The 17,211-nt window shown below is 33.8% G+C and overlaps 1 protein-coding gene across 1 annotated transcript in view; it reads left to right on the top strand.

Annotated features, from left to right (window-relative positions):
* Positions 1-2,244: 2,244 nt before the first annotated feature.
* Positions 2,245-17,211, top strand: part of rsad1 (radical S-adenosyl methionine domain containing 1) — a 15,175-nt gene continuing 208 nt past the window's right edge. The window contains exons 1-9 of the mRNA XM_056454156.1: positions 2,245-2,432; positions 2,514-2,647; positions 3,577-3,781; positions 6,938-7,303; positions 8,783-8,846; positions 12,218-12,365; positions 13,241-13,295; positions 16,880-16,983; positions 17,089-17,211. The exon at positions 17,089-17,211 is cut by the window's right edge and continues 208 nt beyond it. Of these exons, the coding sequence (XP_056310131.1) occupies positions 2,247-2,432; positions 2,514-2,647; positions 3,577-3,781; positions 6,938-7,303; positions 8,783-8,846; positions 12,218-12,365; positions 13,241-13,295; positions 16,880-16,983; positions 17,089-17,211 (1,385 nt within the window). The 5' untranslated portion in view covers positions 2,245-2,246. The remainder of the gene's footprint in view (positions 2,433-2,513; positions 2,648-3,576; positions 3,782-6,937; positions 7,304-8,782; positions 8,847-12,217; positions 12,366-13,240; positions 13,296-16,879; positions 16,984-17,088) is intronic.

Genomic DNA, 17,211 nt, shown 5'->3' with positions numbered 1-17,211 from the left:
TGCTTTTTTGACCGTGTTTGATCAAATAAATTCTCAGCTCTACCTAGACTCAATTTCACTTCAAATATTTGAATTAATTAATTAATTTATTTATTTTCTTTTTTGTGTGTGTCTGTATATATATATATTTTTAATTTATCTTTATATACCAAGTCCTGGCTGGGCCACGAAGCATTTCTGTGTGGAGATTGCATGCTCTCCCCTTGTTCATATGGTTATCCTCTGGATGCTCTGGTTTCACCCATAGTGGGTGAGTGATTTTATGTACAGAGAAACCACATTAAATACTTCATTTACATTTATTTATTAAGCAGACACTTTTATCCAAATGGACTTACAAGTGAGGAAAAAAGAAGCACTTTAAATCATCAGAGAGCAGCAATGTAAATGCTATGACAAATCTAAGTTATTTAGATTACACACTCAGAATTGCACAATGTTTTTTCCCAAAACATGGAGTGTTTTTACAAAGAACCTACAGGTCGTTTGTTAAGTCCACTCACTAGTGCAAAACACAGAACTGCACATTATTTCTAGAAACATGGAGTGAACAAGAGATATACAAGAGTACTTTATGTTTATAATAACAAAAAATAAATAAATCTAAACATTGGTAAAAATTACTTATCACAGAGCCAAATTTAAATATAAATGTATAAATGAAGCAGCTGACATACATAATGAATTGGATCTATTAAGTGATCCTAAATTGAATTTCATTTTAAATATTAAAAACTTAATGCTGACAAATGCTTAAAATCTATATTTAACGGATAACGGCAACAGATTTGGTCTTTATATAGATCTTAAATAGTCTAGTTTACGATGTAATCTGACACTTCTCTTTTTAAAATGCCTAACAAGACTTTGACAAACTTATACTGAATTAAATTCTAGTTTAAGACACATAATAACCAGTGGTGTAGTCGGGGCTAGACGCACCTATACTCAGTATGCTTACTTTTTTCCACGAGCTGTTTAGGTATTACCACTTCTGAGGATCAATAATTGCGTAAACCCTCGGTATACTCACTTGTTTTTCCGATTAAACTTCCCTAATTCATATGTATTCACGTCCCCTTTAACTGTATACAGTATACCAAATGTTTTGTTTACCTCGCATCGTAATTTGTTGCAATTGGTGCATTTTTGTTTAACTTGCGCCATTCCCCTCCCCCTGACGACCACAGCAGCTGTAAGAAAATTTCATGAGTTTTTGAAGACCACAAGTCAACTGAATGGCGATGCCTCGCTGAAACGCTCAGGTAAATTTAGAAAATAGCATGAGCGTTGCTTTAGCCCTCCAATATTTCTATTCAGCCCCCCAAAAAGTTTAGCTCATGAACTGTACACTACTACAAGGTCGCCTCAGTCCACTTTAATTTTGATATGAAAACTGATAGCTAACATGGTTAAACATAAATCATTAAATAGGACTAGCATCTCCCTTTAAAACGAACAAATTAGTTTACATATTTTTAATGGATAGTACTCCCAAAAAAAATGAAAATTTTGCATCATTTACTCAACCTTTACTTGTTCCAAACCGGTTTGTCTTTTTCCCTTCTGTTGAACACAAAAGAAGATATTTTGAAGAAAGCTGGAAACCTGTAACCATTGACAACATTGACATAGTATTTGTTTTTCCTTTCGAGGAAGTTAATAGTTCCAGGTAACTTAAGTAAAAAAAAAAATAATAAAAATTTAATAAAAATAAAACACATATATATATATATATATATATATATATATATATATATATATATATATATATATATATATATATATATATATATATATATATATATATATATATATATATATATATGTGTGTATGTTTTTTTCCCGTGGTTTATTTGCCTACTTTCATTTAAAATTTGGGTCGGGTTTAATAGTACACCACCTTTTTTAATAGGACTACGCTACTGATAATAACATAATTTAAAACGGTTTAACGTTTACTAGTTTGATGCTGGTAAACCTTGTTTTGTCTTTGACCCAGATAACTGTGATGGTAAAATCTCGCCATCGTGTGGTAGCTTTTTTTGTTCTTTGCTAGTTTTTGTTTGTTTTGTTACATATTTATATATTATTTAATTTCCAAATAACAAATGTTCCTTTTCATTTTACAATTTTCTGATAACTATAGTTCTGTTATCACTTTTAAATAACGTGAACGACCGTTTTAGGAGGTGACGCAGTGTGTCGCAGTAAAACAGCACCGTATAGAAAATGTAACTGTACGAATGTTTATACTTTGTCAGTATTTCAGTACGTTTAGTATTTCAGTAATGTCGAGACGAGTTTTAACGTTACTGAAAAATCGACACCTGTTGCAGTGTTTTTGGAGTACAGTCGGTTCTCTACGCCTGAGATCAATCTCATCTGATAAAATTTCCCCTCATGCAGTTGAAGCGTCTCTTTATGTTCACGTGAGTGTCTCAGTTTGACAGTTTTTGCAAGTGAGCAGAACAGCCAGTGTATCATGCGCATGTATTTTTCTTGATTTGCAGTGGCCCTACTGCCTGAAAAGATGCTCCTACTGCAACTTTAACAAGTATATCCTCCGAAGTGAAAACCACGATATTATGACAGAATGTCTGCAGAAAGAGACAGAGACTTTACTGAAACTCAGTCAGGTCTCCAGGTCAGTGTGCTGCTTAAAAGTTTGTATTTTGGTTTAGTTTGTATTTGTAATATTTGTAATTCTAACTGTGAAATGTCATTTAAAACGGGGTTTTAAACGTCATGTGTAAATAAATATAATGAACAATGTTGGGTTACAGAAGATTACATGGTCAAGAAGAGAATAAGGAAAGGATGAAACATAATATACAGTATGTATGAAATATGGTGCTCATTTGTTGCTCACTTGTTTTTGTTTTTGTTGAACACCAAACAAGATACACTGAGGAATGTCGGGGAAAAAACCATTGACATCCGAATGACAAAATTCTATGGAAGTCAGTGGCAGTTTTTCTTCAGCATATGAGCAATTCCATGCAAATGGCAACCTTGGCAAAAAATTAAGTTATCACCAAAATACGGAAAGTTTTTTTGTGTAAGCAAGTATTTTACAGTACTTTAGAATTAATCAAAAATGTCTCTGTCAATGTTTTCAAACAATTATATTTGATTTACCAAAGTCACAAGTGGCAATTTCACATCTGTCACATCCATAACGGAGAGATGTCACATCTATAATGACACCTTTTCCTCATAAATGTTAAAATATTAAATTCAATAAAATCAATAATTTTTGTTTAAAAAATCTTTTTGTTTAGCATTATTTTTTTTTAGTTGTGCAGTTTAATTCACAGAATTCCTATATATGTTGAAAGTATGTCGTATCGTTTTGGTCACAACCATAATGCATGTTTATTTCCCTCATTTAAAGTACAAAACGATGTACAGATTGATATTTTTCTGGTCCCTTAACTCATATATAAATCTTCATCAAAAAGTAATTCTTCAGCATGTTTTCCTTTCTGTTAAACAAAAAAAAGAGGATGAGTAAATTTTAACAGATTTACATTTTTAAGTGAACTTTGTCTTTATTTTTTGCCTGTACTGCAGGATTACCTCAGTGTTTTTTGGAGGAGGGACACCCAGTCTGGCTCAGGCCTCCACCATCGCTGCAGTGTTGGAGACTGTGTCCAAAAACAGCAATCTCTCAGATCTTGCAGAGGTCACTCTAGAGGTCAATCCTACACCTGCTGGAAAAGCTCGTCTGAGGGACTTCACCCTGGCTGGAGTGAACCGCTTCTCTATCGGAGTTCAGGTGTTGAATGCACACACTGCACTGTTTCTTGTTTTCAGAAATAAAGTAATATTTTTTAATGTTCTGACCCGTACTGTGACTTACATTTTAAACTGACTAATATAATGCAATTAAAAGGATATTTCACGATTTTTACCCAAAAACAAAAATTCTGCCATCATTTACTCATCCTTTACTTATTCCATAATCTGTTGAACACAAAAATAACATGCACATCACCACAGTTAAGCATATTTTAATAACATTTCCCATTGCCAAAATCAGTTTCACTGCAAAAAATGTGTTCGTCTTGACATTTATAGTGGAAGTTTATTATGCTCAATGATAAATTAGCTGTTTTTATATTCATATTTTCCATTTCTTTTTCTACACTCAATACTGTCTTTAAATGTTTTTTTGTGGAGTAAGCATAATTATAAAAGCACAATAAAATAGTTTCATAGGCTACCGGTAATCTATTTTTATTAAAGTTTTGCTTTATAAGAAAAAAAACTACAATGCATAGTACTTAGGGTAAAATAAGGTGACATTTGTCAACAATAAAACATTAAAATAGAATTTAAAGGTGTAAAATCATCAACAAAAGATTGATACTTTTAGCAGAATTATTGTCCCTGTATTTCGTCTAACATTAGCTTATTCATAAAAGGGTCATTATAGTCAGAAATACTATTTATCCAATTAATTTAATTATTTGCTCAATTATTTATTTTTGGACACAGTGGGATTTCTGTTCTTATTTAGAATCATGAACAAGCATGCCAGATTTCAAAATATTTTTTATTCCTTTTTAAAATTTCCACTGGGTTTGTTGCACATATATTAAATGGTTAAATTGTTGCAAGTATATATATATATATATATATATATATATATATATATATATATATATATATATATATATATATATATATATATATATTTATATATTTATATAGTTGAAGTCAGAATTATTAGCCCCCCTTAATTTTTTTTTTATATATTTCCCAAATAATGTTTAACAGAGAAAGGAAATTTTCACAGTATTTCCTATATAATGTTTTTCTTCTGGAGAAAGTCTTATTTGTTTTATTTCAGCTAGAATAAAAGCAGTTTTAGATTTTTTAAAAGCCATTTTAAGGTCAAAATAATTAGCCTCTTTAAGATATGTTTTTTCGATGGTCTACAGAACAAACCATCGTTATAGAATAACCTGCCTAATTACCCTAACCTGCCTAGTTAACCTAATTAACCTAGCTAAGCCTTTAAATGTCACTTTAGAAGTGTCTAGAAAAATGTCTAGTAAAATATTATTTACTGTTATCATGGCAAAGATAAATCAGTTATTAGAGATGAGTTATTAAAACTATTATGTTTAGAAATGTGTTGAAAAAATCTTCTCTTCATTAAACAGAAATTGGGGGAAAATAAACAGGGCAGCTATGATTTAGGGCGGATAATAATTTTGACTTCAACTGTACATATAGCTTATTGAAACTGTATATATGTAGTTGACAATTAGGCAGTAAAAAATATGAAACAATTTTTAAGAAACAAATGTTTATATTTATGTAGTTTTAAGTCTAAGGATCACTAACTTTATTAGTTCTTTCAGTTATAAAAAACTTTAAATTGTGGAACAAACTATATTAGTTCAGTTTAGTATAAGTCTCACTGTTGAAGTTCAGTTAATTTTATCTCAGATTAGTGTAATGCAAAGGACACTGCTAAAGGCCGATCCACTAAAGAGCAACTCCATCGATGCACATCTCCACCAGTCCCAACCAAGAAAGCCAGAGACGACAGTGGCAAACTTCACCAGTTGACGGAAGAGAAGGAAAAAAAACCTAGAGAGAAACCAGGCTCAGTCACAACCAGTTTTCCTCTGGCCAAACATACTGGGCAGAGCTGCAGTCTGGACATCGGATCGGAGGCTTGAGAACGATGAGCATCTGTCATGTCATGGCAGGAGTTCAGACTAGCTGACAAGATCAATGCAGCGACTCGTCTGTCACTGGAGTCTTTGCAGGAATTAGTCTTATACTCTTGACTCCTCAATAACCACAACAGGATAACAACAATAATCACTGTCAGGATACAGGTCAGATTGATGATTATGTAGATTTAAGTAAAAGTGACATGAGGGTAGATGCCAATCAGATTGCAGTGTCTTTTTGGGAATTATTCCCTAATGGTTGCCCTGAATAATGCAACCTAACAATTCTGGACAATGTTTGCATTAACCTAAGCCACAGACCTTTTATGTAGATATCAGAGAACAAATTAACATATTGTATAAATGCATTCTATGACACCTTTAATTTGAAATAGTTTCATATGCATTTATGACAATTGGCGTAGATTTTTTTATCAGTTTCTGCACATTTAAATTATGCTGATGCATATTGACATATACACAGTTGAAGTGAGAATTATTAGCCCCCTTTTGAATTTTATTTTATTTTTTTCGTTTTTAAATATTTCTCTGATGTTTAACAGAGCAATGAAATTTTCACAGTATGTCTGATAATATTTTTTCTTCTGGTGAAAGTTTTATTTGTTTTTTTTTTCAGCTAAAATTAAAGCAGTTTAACATTTTTTTAAAAATCCATTTTAAGGTAAAAATTATTAGCCCCTTTAAGCAGATTTTTTTTCTCTATAGTCTACAGAACAAACTATCGTTATAACTTGCCTAATTACCCTAACCTGCTTAGTTAACCTAATTAACTGAGTTAAGCCTTTAAATGTCACTTTAAGCTGCATAGAAGTGTCTTGAAAAATATCTAGTAAAATATTATTTAAAGTCATCATGGCTAAGATAAGATAAATCAGTTATTAGAAATGCGTTATTAAAACTATTATGTTTAAAAATGAGTTGAAAAAATCTTCTCTCTGTTAAACAGAAATTGGGGGAAAGTAAACAGGGCAGCTAAATAATACAGGGGGGGCTAATAATTGTGACTTTAACCGTAGATATATACAAGTCTTCAGTTTACAGTGATACATTTTGAAGAAATATTATTTAACTGCTTTAAAAAAACTCATGTTTTTTCTGTCAGCAATGCAATATAGAGCAAGTGGGACTTTACTTGTCAGGTTTGGATTAAAATAAAGTTCAGTATGTAGGTTTAGTGAAAAACACCCCATAGGTCTAATGTTTTTTTTTCTTCTTCTCAGTCATTAAATGCTGATCACCTGAGGATACTAGGTAGGGATCACAGTGTTCAGCATGCCCTTCAGACAGTGTCTGAGGCCCAGAGGCTCTGCCCAGGACGTGTGTCAGTGGACGTCATGTTTGCTCTTCCAGGTCAAAGCATATCATGCTGGCAGAAAGAGCTGGAGGAGCTGCTTTATGTTTGTGACGATCACGTTTCTCTGTATCAGCTGACTCTAGAACGAGGAACCCAGCTTTTTAAACAGGTTGAGAGTGGTGAACTAAGCGTACCCGGAGATGATGTCAGCGCTGTCATGTACAAAATGGCTCGCAGAGTCCTAGAGGAGAACGACTTTCATCAATACGAGGTGTCTAACTTCGCCAGAAATGTAAGTTAGGATTTGATTATATTCTTTTATGCTGTAAAAATTGAGGTTCTGAAGGAGCTTTGGTTTGATTCTTAGGTACACAGAAAAAAATATATAATGCAATTTTAGGTGTTTTGGGCATATGCAACATGATTAGCCCTCCTGTGAAAGTGATGGTAATCAGACAAGGACAAATTTTTCTATATATAGTTTTTCTTCTGGAGAAAGTCAGATTTAGTTGACTGGAATAAAAGGCTTTTAAAAAAAGAAGTCAGTATTATCATCCCCCTTAAGAACAATTTTACAGAACAATACTACAGAACAAACGACTGATGTCTGGTGACTTGCCTAGATAACTTCATTAACCTGGTTGAGCCTTTAAATGCCACTTTAGGCTGAATACTAGTATATTAGCAAGATATTATGTACCATCATCATGGCAATGACGGAAGAAATTAGTTGTTAGAAATGAGTTATTAAAAGAATTATGTTTTAAATATCTTCTCTACATGAAACAGTATTTGGAAAATGTTTTAAAAAGAATTTCACAGAATTTGACTTCAAACTGAAAACATGTCTACCAATTATAGCTGCTGCTAGTTTAAATATTTTTATATATATATAAAATGTTATAAGAGATATAATATATTTTTTAAACTTTTCCCTTCAATTTTTATTGTGGCGTTATTAAATACAATTCACAACACTTAAAGTCCAAAACACTGCATGCACAGAGATAGGGGTTCAGTCATGTATATGCAATTAAATGGATATAAATATTATTTTATTAATGAAAAAGGACTTTTTTTTATCAAAAGAATCACTTGATTTCTCATATTAAATCAAGGTTGTTTTTCAGTGACTCATGCATGTTATATAAGAATCCAGTTTTTGCTTTTTAAATTTTAAATGTTTTTCCCTCTGAAGCAGGTGGCATTAGCACCTAGTGTCAACTGAAAAATCAAAATGGCTACTCCATAAACTTCATATGTTTTGTGAGCGAAATGCCTAAAATGTCCACACTGTTAGATTTTTTTAAAAGGATGTAATACTGCACTGTTAGGGTGTTAGGTGTGATTTAATACAGTAACAATTAAGTGAATTTAATAATTGAAAATGACTACAAATGTAAGTTTTCATCACCACCATCAAATGAATATCTTGATAATTCTTTTAGCTCTTTTTTTATGTTTGTTGAATAATTCTTGGTCACATCATGTGCAAATGTAGTTTTCTTCTAACATAAGAATGTATTTTGAAATAATATGTTTAAAACATCTCAATTGCTATTTATTGTCTGATGATATTGACGTGATGGCAAGGAAAGCATGTTTTGAAAAAAAAAAAAAAAAAAAACAGTGGCTCAGCAGCTTAACACAAATGTAGTTTCATTTTTCTCAGCACAACTTTTATTTTTTTAGTTTTGTACCTTGTTTTGTCCCAGGAATCAGTGATGTGAAACATGGATATCTTGTTTTTTTAATTATGCATTTATTGCAGAACGCTGTCAGTGAACACAATATGGGCTACTGGAGGGGACATCAGTACATCGGTGTTGGACCAGGTATGTTCATGCACAATCACTTAAAATGCTGTTTAAAAGTTTAGGGTCAGGGATTTTTTTTATAACATTGGTGCCATTATCTAGCACTGATGTGTTAAATTAATAATACAAAACCCCATAAAGAACTACCAAATATTTATGTTTCAAAAATAAATGCTGTTCTTTCTATTCATCAAGAATGCTGATAAACCTGCATCATGGTTGTAAGGCTTGAAACTTACGCTGCTATTCTAAACCAATGATCGAAAACAGAGCAGTTGAAGGATGGTGTGTTTAATTGTAATTCCATTGTAATTCATCTGATTCCATTAAATATGTTTTCATCATTGATAAAGAGTAAGAATCTCAATGCCTTAAAGCAGGCAAAGGTGTTTTTTAAGTTACATGTTTAAATATACAGACAGTAGAATAAAATAAACTAACACTATATTGAGAAGCTTAGAGTAACATATGCACTGCTGTGTAACAAAGACAGTGAAACTGCCTTTGTTAGCAGATGAGGCTATGCACCAGTGTGCGGGAGAAGCAGAGTAAAAGCCATTCTCCCCGATCAACAGTCACCTTTTCTTATTATACCCTGAGCAAAGCATTGTCAAACATGAGTGAAATACCAACCCCAAAATCAGCTGAACATGAAAGCAAAGTTGAGGAGATTGGGGAGAAGTACATATACACTCCTCAGGCCATGACTGATAGTAAATAGATTGTATATTGAAATGCATCAATGTCTCTACTGGGTTCATCACTACAATGCTGAAGTAATAAACTGTCAAATGACATCAAACATGGCAAAGTTATATGGAAGATCACGAGCAGAAGAATTGTGTATGGTGAAAAGCACATGGTTTCTGTAAGACAAATGGCAGAGATGTGTATTGGAGCTGTGATGAACTCTGCCACTCCAGGAGGACTCCTCCTTTGATTGCAATGTCTTTATTAGCATGGAAGGAATAGTATATAATATTTTCCCAGCTTACATGGTTTTCACAAAAATATTAAACAGCACTGTTTTCATCATTGATAACATTTGCAATCCCTTATTCTTGATGTTACGAGACAACAATTTTTATCTAGAGGAATTTTGATGGAATCAAAAAAAAAAGTGAATCCTTTAAAAATACTTTTAGATTTGTATCTTATTTTATGTATTATGTATTGTTGATGTTTATTATTGTTATAAACCTACACTACCTGACAAAAGTCTTGTCACCTATCCAAGTTTTAGGAACAACAAATAATAACTTGACTTTTAGTTGATCATTTGGTATCAGAAGTGGCTTATATTAAAGGCAAAGGTCTCTAATTCGATTGTAGTGGCACACCTTTCGTGCACATCCTTATGTATCACCTTTTGCAGCTTGTACAACAACCAGTATTTGGAAAAAAAAAACGCGAATAAGACCGAATCTGCAGCCTGGTGGCACAGTGGGTAGCACGTTCGCCTTACAGCAAAAAGGTTGCTGGTTTGAGTTTCTGCTGGGTCAGTAGGCATTTCTGTGTTGGCTTGGGTTTCCTCCGGGTGCTCTTGTTTCACCCACAGGTCCAAAGACAAGCTGTAGGTGAATTAGGTAGGCTAAATTGTCCGTAGTGTATGTGTGTGAATGAGTGTGTATGGATGTTTCCCAGTGATGGGTTGCAGCTGGAAGGGCATCCGCTGCGTAAAACATATACTGGATAAGTTGGCGGTTCATTCGCTATGGCGACCCCAGATTAATAAAGGGACTAAGCCTAAAAGAAAATGAATGAATAAAGACTGAATCTTCTTTTAAAAAGGGTTTACTAAAGATATGCAAAATGAAAATACAAAGGTACAATAGACTCGATATAGCTCAGTCAAAAAACTGTGTTGCTTCCAATGTCCATACTTTCAATCTGACCTAAACGTACAAACTAATGACATCATGACGTATTACTGTCGGAAGCCAAAAATAAAAGTAAAAGTTTTAAATTGTATTAATTGTTAAATTATGCATTCCTCTATAACTAAATTCTTATCACAAATGAATTATGCATAACTGGCTTACAGCGATCATGCCTTGATTTTAAGTTAAGTAGGACAGTAAGGTTTGACTTTGTTTAGACAAAATTTTTGTCACTTAACAGAAATAAAGTACAGTATAGAATATAAAGTCATGGTGTAGTGGAAAAAGAGTTATTAATGTGTATGACTCCCATGAGCTTGGACGACTGCTTCTATACTTCTCTGCAGTAACTCAAATAACTTATTAATAAAGTCATCTGGAATGGCAAAGAAAGCATTCTTGCAGGACTCTGAGTTCTTCAACATTCTTTGTATTTGTCTTCAACACCTCCTCCATCTTACTCCAGACATGCTCAATAATGTTCATGTCTGGTGACTGGGCTGAAAAATCCTGGAGCACCTTGACCACCTTTGCTTTCAGGAACTGTGAAGTGGAGGCTGAAGTATGAGAAGGAGTGCTATCCTGCTGAAGAGTTTGCCCTCTCCTGTGGATTGTAATGTAATGGCCAGCAAAGATGTCTGGATACCTCAGGCTGTTGATGTTGCTACCCACTCTGCAGGTCTCTCGAACGACCCCATACTGAATGTAACCCCAAACCAATTTTGATTTTCACCAAACTTGACTGAAATTCTATGAGAATTTTGGCTCCATGTGGGTTCTAAAATGTCTTCTTCAATATCTGTGATGATTTGGATGCAGTTCAACTGATGATTTATTGGAAAAATCTACCATTTGCCACTTTTCCAAATGATCAACTAGAAGTCAAGTTATTATTTGTTGCTCTTACAACTGGGATTGACGACAAGACTTTTGTCAGGTAGTGTATGTGCTTTATAGAAAAAGTGTTATTTCTAAACTGTTTTCACATATTATCTGGTTTTCCCATTGAAGCTGATATGGCAATTACTTTAAACTAACTCTCTCTTTAACACTTATAATCAATAGGGGCTCGTGGAAAATATTCTGGGTTAGGCTGTGCCTCATCCAGTGATTTCAGCAAACAACCTGAATGTCTTAATGTTAAAAGGAAATTGTTTTAGAAGAACAAGAAATGGAAGTGGGAAAAACTTGAAAACAAAGCTAGTTGTTTAGCTAAGTTCACAAATTACTTTGAGGCTGATTTTCACAAAACATTATACTCTGCATGCTTTTTAAAAAGATAGCTAAAGTAAACATTTCCTTTTTTATTCACACTGCTTCTCCAAAATCAATAACTGTCTGGAAAAATAAGTGATATATTTGTTTGCAACACAAAACAGATCGATTAGCCAACAACCTTGAGCATTAAAGACTGACCGATAACAAACTAAACACGCTCTCTTTTCTCTTTTACACAAAGTAAGATTTCTTTGTTCTGAACATTTGTTGTGTTCTTAATCATCCGCATAGGAGCTCATGGTCGTTTTGTGCCGCGTGCAGATGGAGGAGTTCAGAGAGAAGCACGAACACAGACATTAGAACCCGATGTTTGGATAAAAGAGGTTCAGAGTCACGGTCAAGGAACACGCAGGAGAAAAACACTTCACCATCTACAGCTGTAAGAGCATCTGATCCGCTCTACACACACACACACACTAAAAAAAATACTGGTGGTTTACAACGACTCTCCGTCAGCGTAATGTGTATTATACTGTGAAAAATCGTATATATTAAATGCCCCTACCACTAAACCCAATCCTCACAGGAAACCTGTCACAAATTTTGAATGTAAAAAAAAAACCCTGTCAAGTATGAAAGCATTTTGAATTGCAAGGACACAAGGCAAGTCCTTATAAAGCACCTCAGTGTTGTAGTACCTTATCCATGACAAATTTCTGTCCTTGTTAAGCACCAAAACACAGGTATCCACAGCGACTTAAATTAAAAAGTCTTGAATTGATATTTCAAATTTATTGAAATATTGTCTTGTAGGTCTAAAATCATTTTAAACGGGTCTTAATTTTTTTTTTTTTTTTTATGTAAAGCTACCCAATCGATCCTAGACACATCCAATCACCAACAAATACATCTGAATAAAACTCTTAGAACAGTCTGTTGTGCATACAATTAGTTTTTAAAGAGTTTCTTTTTGTTAATTATGTTTAATAGGTATGTCGCAAACAAATACATGTATGTAACTAGGGTCTGTTGTTTTGTCACATTGTTTAGAATATGTGGCTAAGAAATAACTAATTACAGTTAGTTTTTTTGATAGGGCAAGTATGTTTTTTTTCCTTATGGGCCATTAAAAAATCTTTAGCGTTTAGCCCTATATAAGTCTGAAATTTCATGCTTCATGGTCTTAAAAGGGTCTTAAGTCTTAAATTTGACTTTGTGAAACCAGCAGAAACACTGCAACACAATACAGACAAACACATCCTGATGTGGAATAGCTGCACAGACTAATGTTGGGTTTTGTGTTTGTGTCTGCAGGCTGGAGGAGGTTTTAGTCATGGGTCTGCGTATGAATGAGGGAATCTCCCATCAGGTACAGGAGGTCACTGATGTTTAATTGAGAAAGTAAAATTTTCACAGTATTTTCTATTATATTTTTCTTCTAGAGACTGTTTTTTAGTAAAACTCTTAATAATTAACCTAACTTGCCTAGTTAACTTAATAAACCTAGATACAAGTACCAATCATTTATTCATTCATTTTCTTTTTGGCTTAGTCCCTTTATTTATCAGGGGTCACCACAGTGGAACAAACCGCCAATCCAGCATATGTTTTTATGAAGCTGATGCCCTTCCAGCTGCAACCCAACACTGGGAAAGATACTTGTATCTTGTAATATAATAAAGACAAAAGAGTTGAACTGAACTGTTATGGTTAAAAATGTGTTGATAATGTCTGTTAAAGGCATCACATTGGCGCAGTGGGTAGCACAATTGCCTCACAGCAAGAAGGTCACTGGTTCGAGCCTCGGCTGGGTCAGTTGGCAATTCTGGGTGGAGTTTGCATGTTCTCCCTATGTTGGCATGGGTTTTCTGCCGGGTGCTCTGGTTTCCTGTAAAGTCCAAAGACACGCTATAGGTGAATTGAGAAGGCTAAATTGTCCACAGTGTATGTGTGTGAATGAGTGTGCATGGATGTTTCCCAGTGATGGGTTGCAGCTGGAAGGGCATCAGCTTCATAATAATGGATAAGTTGGCGGTTCATTCCGCTGAAGCGACCCCAGATTATTAAAGGGAATAAGCCAAAAAGAAAATAAATGAATGAATCTCTGTTAAAGGTGCAGTAGGAGATCTTAGATAAAGCTAACATGACCATAGACAACCTCATATAACACTTATAGAAAACTTTATTGTACTTTATAATACTAAAACTGCAAACGTAAAAACTTTTTTGAAAGACTGTATTATATCTATTACGTTTTCAGTTGTGTAGCAAGCAAAACTTGCCATAATGTGCAATATTTCATGCATGCAAGATTTGCTAGTCTCTGTTGACGTCTTCATGGAGACACGCACTTTGTCCTAAAGCAACTATGCTTAGTGCCTGCCCAGCAGGGTGCAGGAATTACACTTATTACTGCCAGTTTCCTCAAAGCTAAAACTTTGCAACAAGCCATACTTGCATGCTATTTCAGACCAAATAGTCAAAGTGGCGTGGTGAACAATATACGGACCATGTCACAGGTTGTCATTGTTCAAAACTGAACCAATTTGAATATAAAACCAACTTCATCTAGGCAAAATATTGCTAATTACTTATGTTTTGTTAACAAACTAAATAAAAGTATGTGCTAAAAGGAGTGCTAAAAACAGAAATATCTTGTCATCTTTTCACATTACACTTGCATTACAAGACAACTGACACTAATTTGTTTTCATCATAACTGCTCGCTGCTTTTCACAGCTCTTGTGTTTAAATTCTTAGGTCTTTTTAAATGACTAAATTTTGATTCAATTACATTATCGTTGCTGTAAAAGGTATCATATGAAATTTAATATAGTCACTTCAATCTTGCGCCTGAAGATTTCAGTGGCTGAACAAACACTTCCATCTAAATAGCCCATTTGTAAAACAACAAAATCTTCATAAGCATTACGTGACTAAAATAGTTTTAAAACATAACTTTACCAGTCCAAAAAAGAAATACTTCAGGCATGGTGTCATCCATCAGACCGGGGTTTTGAAATGCATTTCCAGCATGTAAAAGCAACTCCGATTTTGATTTTGATCTTTCTTTTCACGGATACAAGGCCACGGGTTGGTCTTTCAGAAAGAAGTTCATGTTGATGCTGAGTTTGTCTGCTGTCACTGTCTGTCAGCAACAGCAGGTCATACACTGCTCATCAATGCACAGACAAAGAGCTTAGAATGACCAAGAGGCGACACTTAATAGAACATTCCATTGCAACAGCAGCGCCCAGTGGTCGGTCGTCCATTGGATCTTATTGCTGGCGCGATGGCAAGCAGCTGCTTTGTTTTTTATTCATTTATTTAAAAAGCGCATTAAAGCTGAGATACAACCTGAAAGACGACAACACAACACTTACGATCACAATCATCAGTACTTTTAATAGTTTATTTTGCAGACTTATAACATGCTGTTTTATTGGAATTTTCATTCCAAAATGGCTTCCGCGCCATCTAGTGGCTGTTTCCCAAATCGCACTAGAGTGTGGCCTCTTGGTGATTCTATGCTCTTTGGCGCAGATATACAAATCTGCATTTGTTGACACAATTTGGGCTACCTATTGTAATTTCCGGCCCGAAATTTTTAATTGGATGATCATTTAAGTCCCATGCCTTACACTGAATATGATAATACATATAAATGCATTTAGATCATTTACTTTAATCATTACAATTGAAACCAGCACAACAAAAAATGTAGAGAAGAGAATTACCTACTGCACCTTTAAACAACACTTTGTTAAACTTAAAATAATAAAAAATTCACAGGGCTTATAATTTTGTTTTACTACACAATAATCATCTATGAAAGCATAGAGAGAAAGAGAGAGTTTTTTCGGTAAAATCAGTTTTTATCCTTATTTTTCTATTTTCATGTTTTCCTTTAGTAATTTGTATTTTAAAATATGTATACTATGAACAAAATTAAGTGACTATTTAAAATGATCTGTTTCTCTGAGTTTTTGGACATTTAGGGCCCTATCATACACCCGGCACAATGCGGAGCAAAGCGCGACACATTTGTTTTTTGCTAGTTTCAGCTTGGCGCAAGAGTTTTTTTGACGTTTTGCGCCATGCTGTTGAAATAGCAAATGCATTTGCGCTCATATGTGCGCCCATAGGCGTTCTCCTCTAAAAAAGGAGGCGTAATAGATTATAATAGACTATGATAGATTGTTCAATAGACCGGAACATAGCCTGTCTAAAGTCCAGCGCAGAGCGCGTTAGTTGTGCGCCTCGGTTACACATTGCTTAATACAGACAGGATGTACAGGAATACGCAAATATCTTTACATATGAAAATGAATTTAAATATTAAGGATATATATAGGATATAAATATAAAGGATTAAAATATTACAAAACATATTATTTTCTAGCCTATATAAATATAAAATGCCTTCATCTCGGGGGGGCTTTTTCAGTTTATTCATAACAATTTGCTTTTGTATAATGTTATTATTATTAGCAGTATTATTTATTATATGCATATTTATATTTGTTTTATCAAAAACAAGCTTAGATTTGCCCACCTGTCAGGTTTTAGACCATATAGGGCATAGAATGTGTATTTGGATATAACTCAGTTTTTTGAACACACTTCGTTATTATTGTTCATTTATTTGTTTGCTGGAAATTAGAACTGAATTTAGAAATAGTTTTCAATCACAACAAATTAATTAAAAATACAAAAATATCTGTGATGTGATTTGTATTGTTTACTTATTTACAATTAATGTTTTCAGACCTTCATAGAATAAAACAAAGATAACAATTTACCTAAACCCATACCAAAAATATTCACTTTATGTCTCTTCGTTTTTTCCCATAGTGGTACTTTTTATTCCCATCTTCAGTTAATTCCATTTGTTTGTGAATTTATCAGTTAATTCTTGATTTTTATATTGCTTTCTTTTTTGTTAAATTGTAGCACTGGGAATTATTCAGCCCAGAAGCCAACCTTCAACACATTTTTGGAAAATCAGCAAATATTCAGGAATTGCAGGGTGGAGGATTTCTAATACTTGATGATAGGTAATGTTTACTGAATGCATTTGATATGTTATGGAACCTTATTGAATAATCATGTTTACATTGTATGCTGCATTTTCAGTTTTCTGTCATATTTATCTGTTTTAGGGGTTTGCGGTGCTCCTGGGAAGGATTAGTGGTGCTGGACAGCATCTTACCTGCGATACTGATGCAACTGGAGATGTTTTTCCACAGCAGGGGAAATCAAGAGGACACATTAAAGAAACTCAT

This window comes from Danio aesculapii, chromosome 3, assembly GCF_903798145.1.
Source record: "Danio aesculapii chromosome 3, fDanAes4.1, whole genome shotgun sequence".
Taxonomy (NCBI): Eukaryota; Metazoa; Chordata; class Actinopteri; order Cypriniformes; family Danionidae; genus Danio; species Danio aesculapii.
Note: the sequence above shows the minus strand (reverse complement) of the source record. Positions and strands in the feature narration are given on the sequence as shown.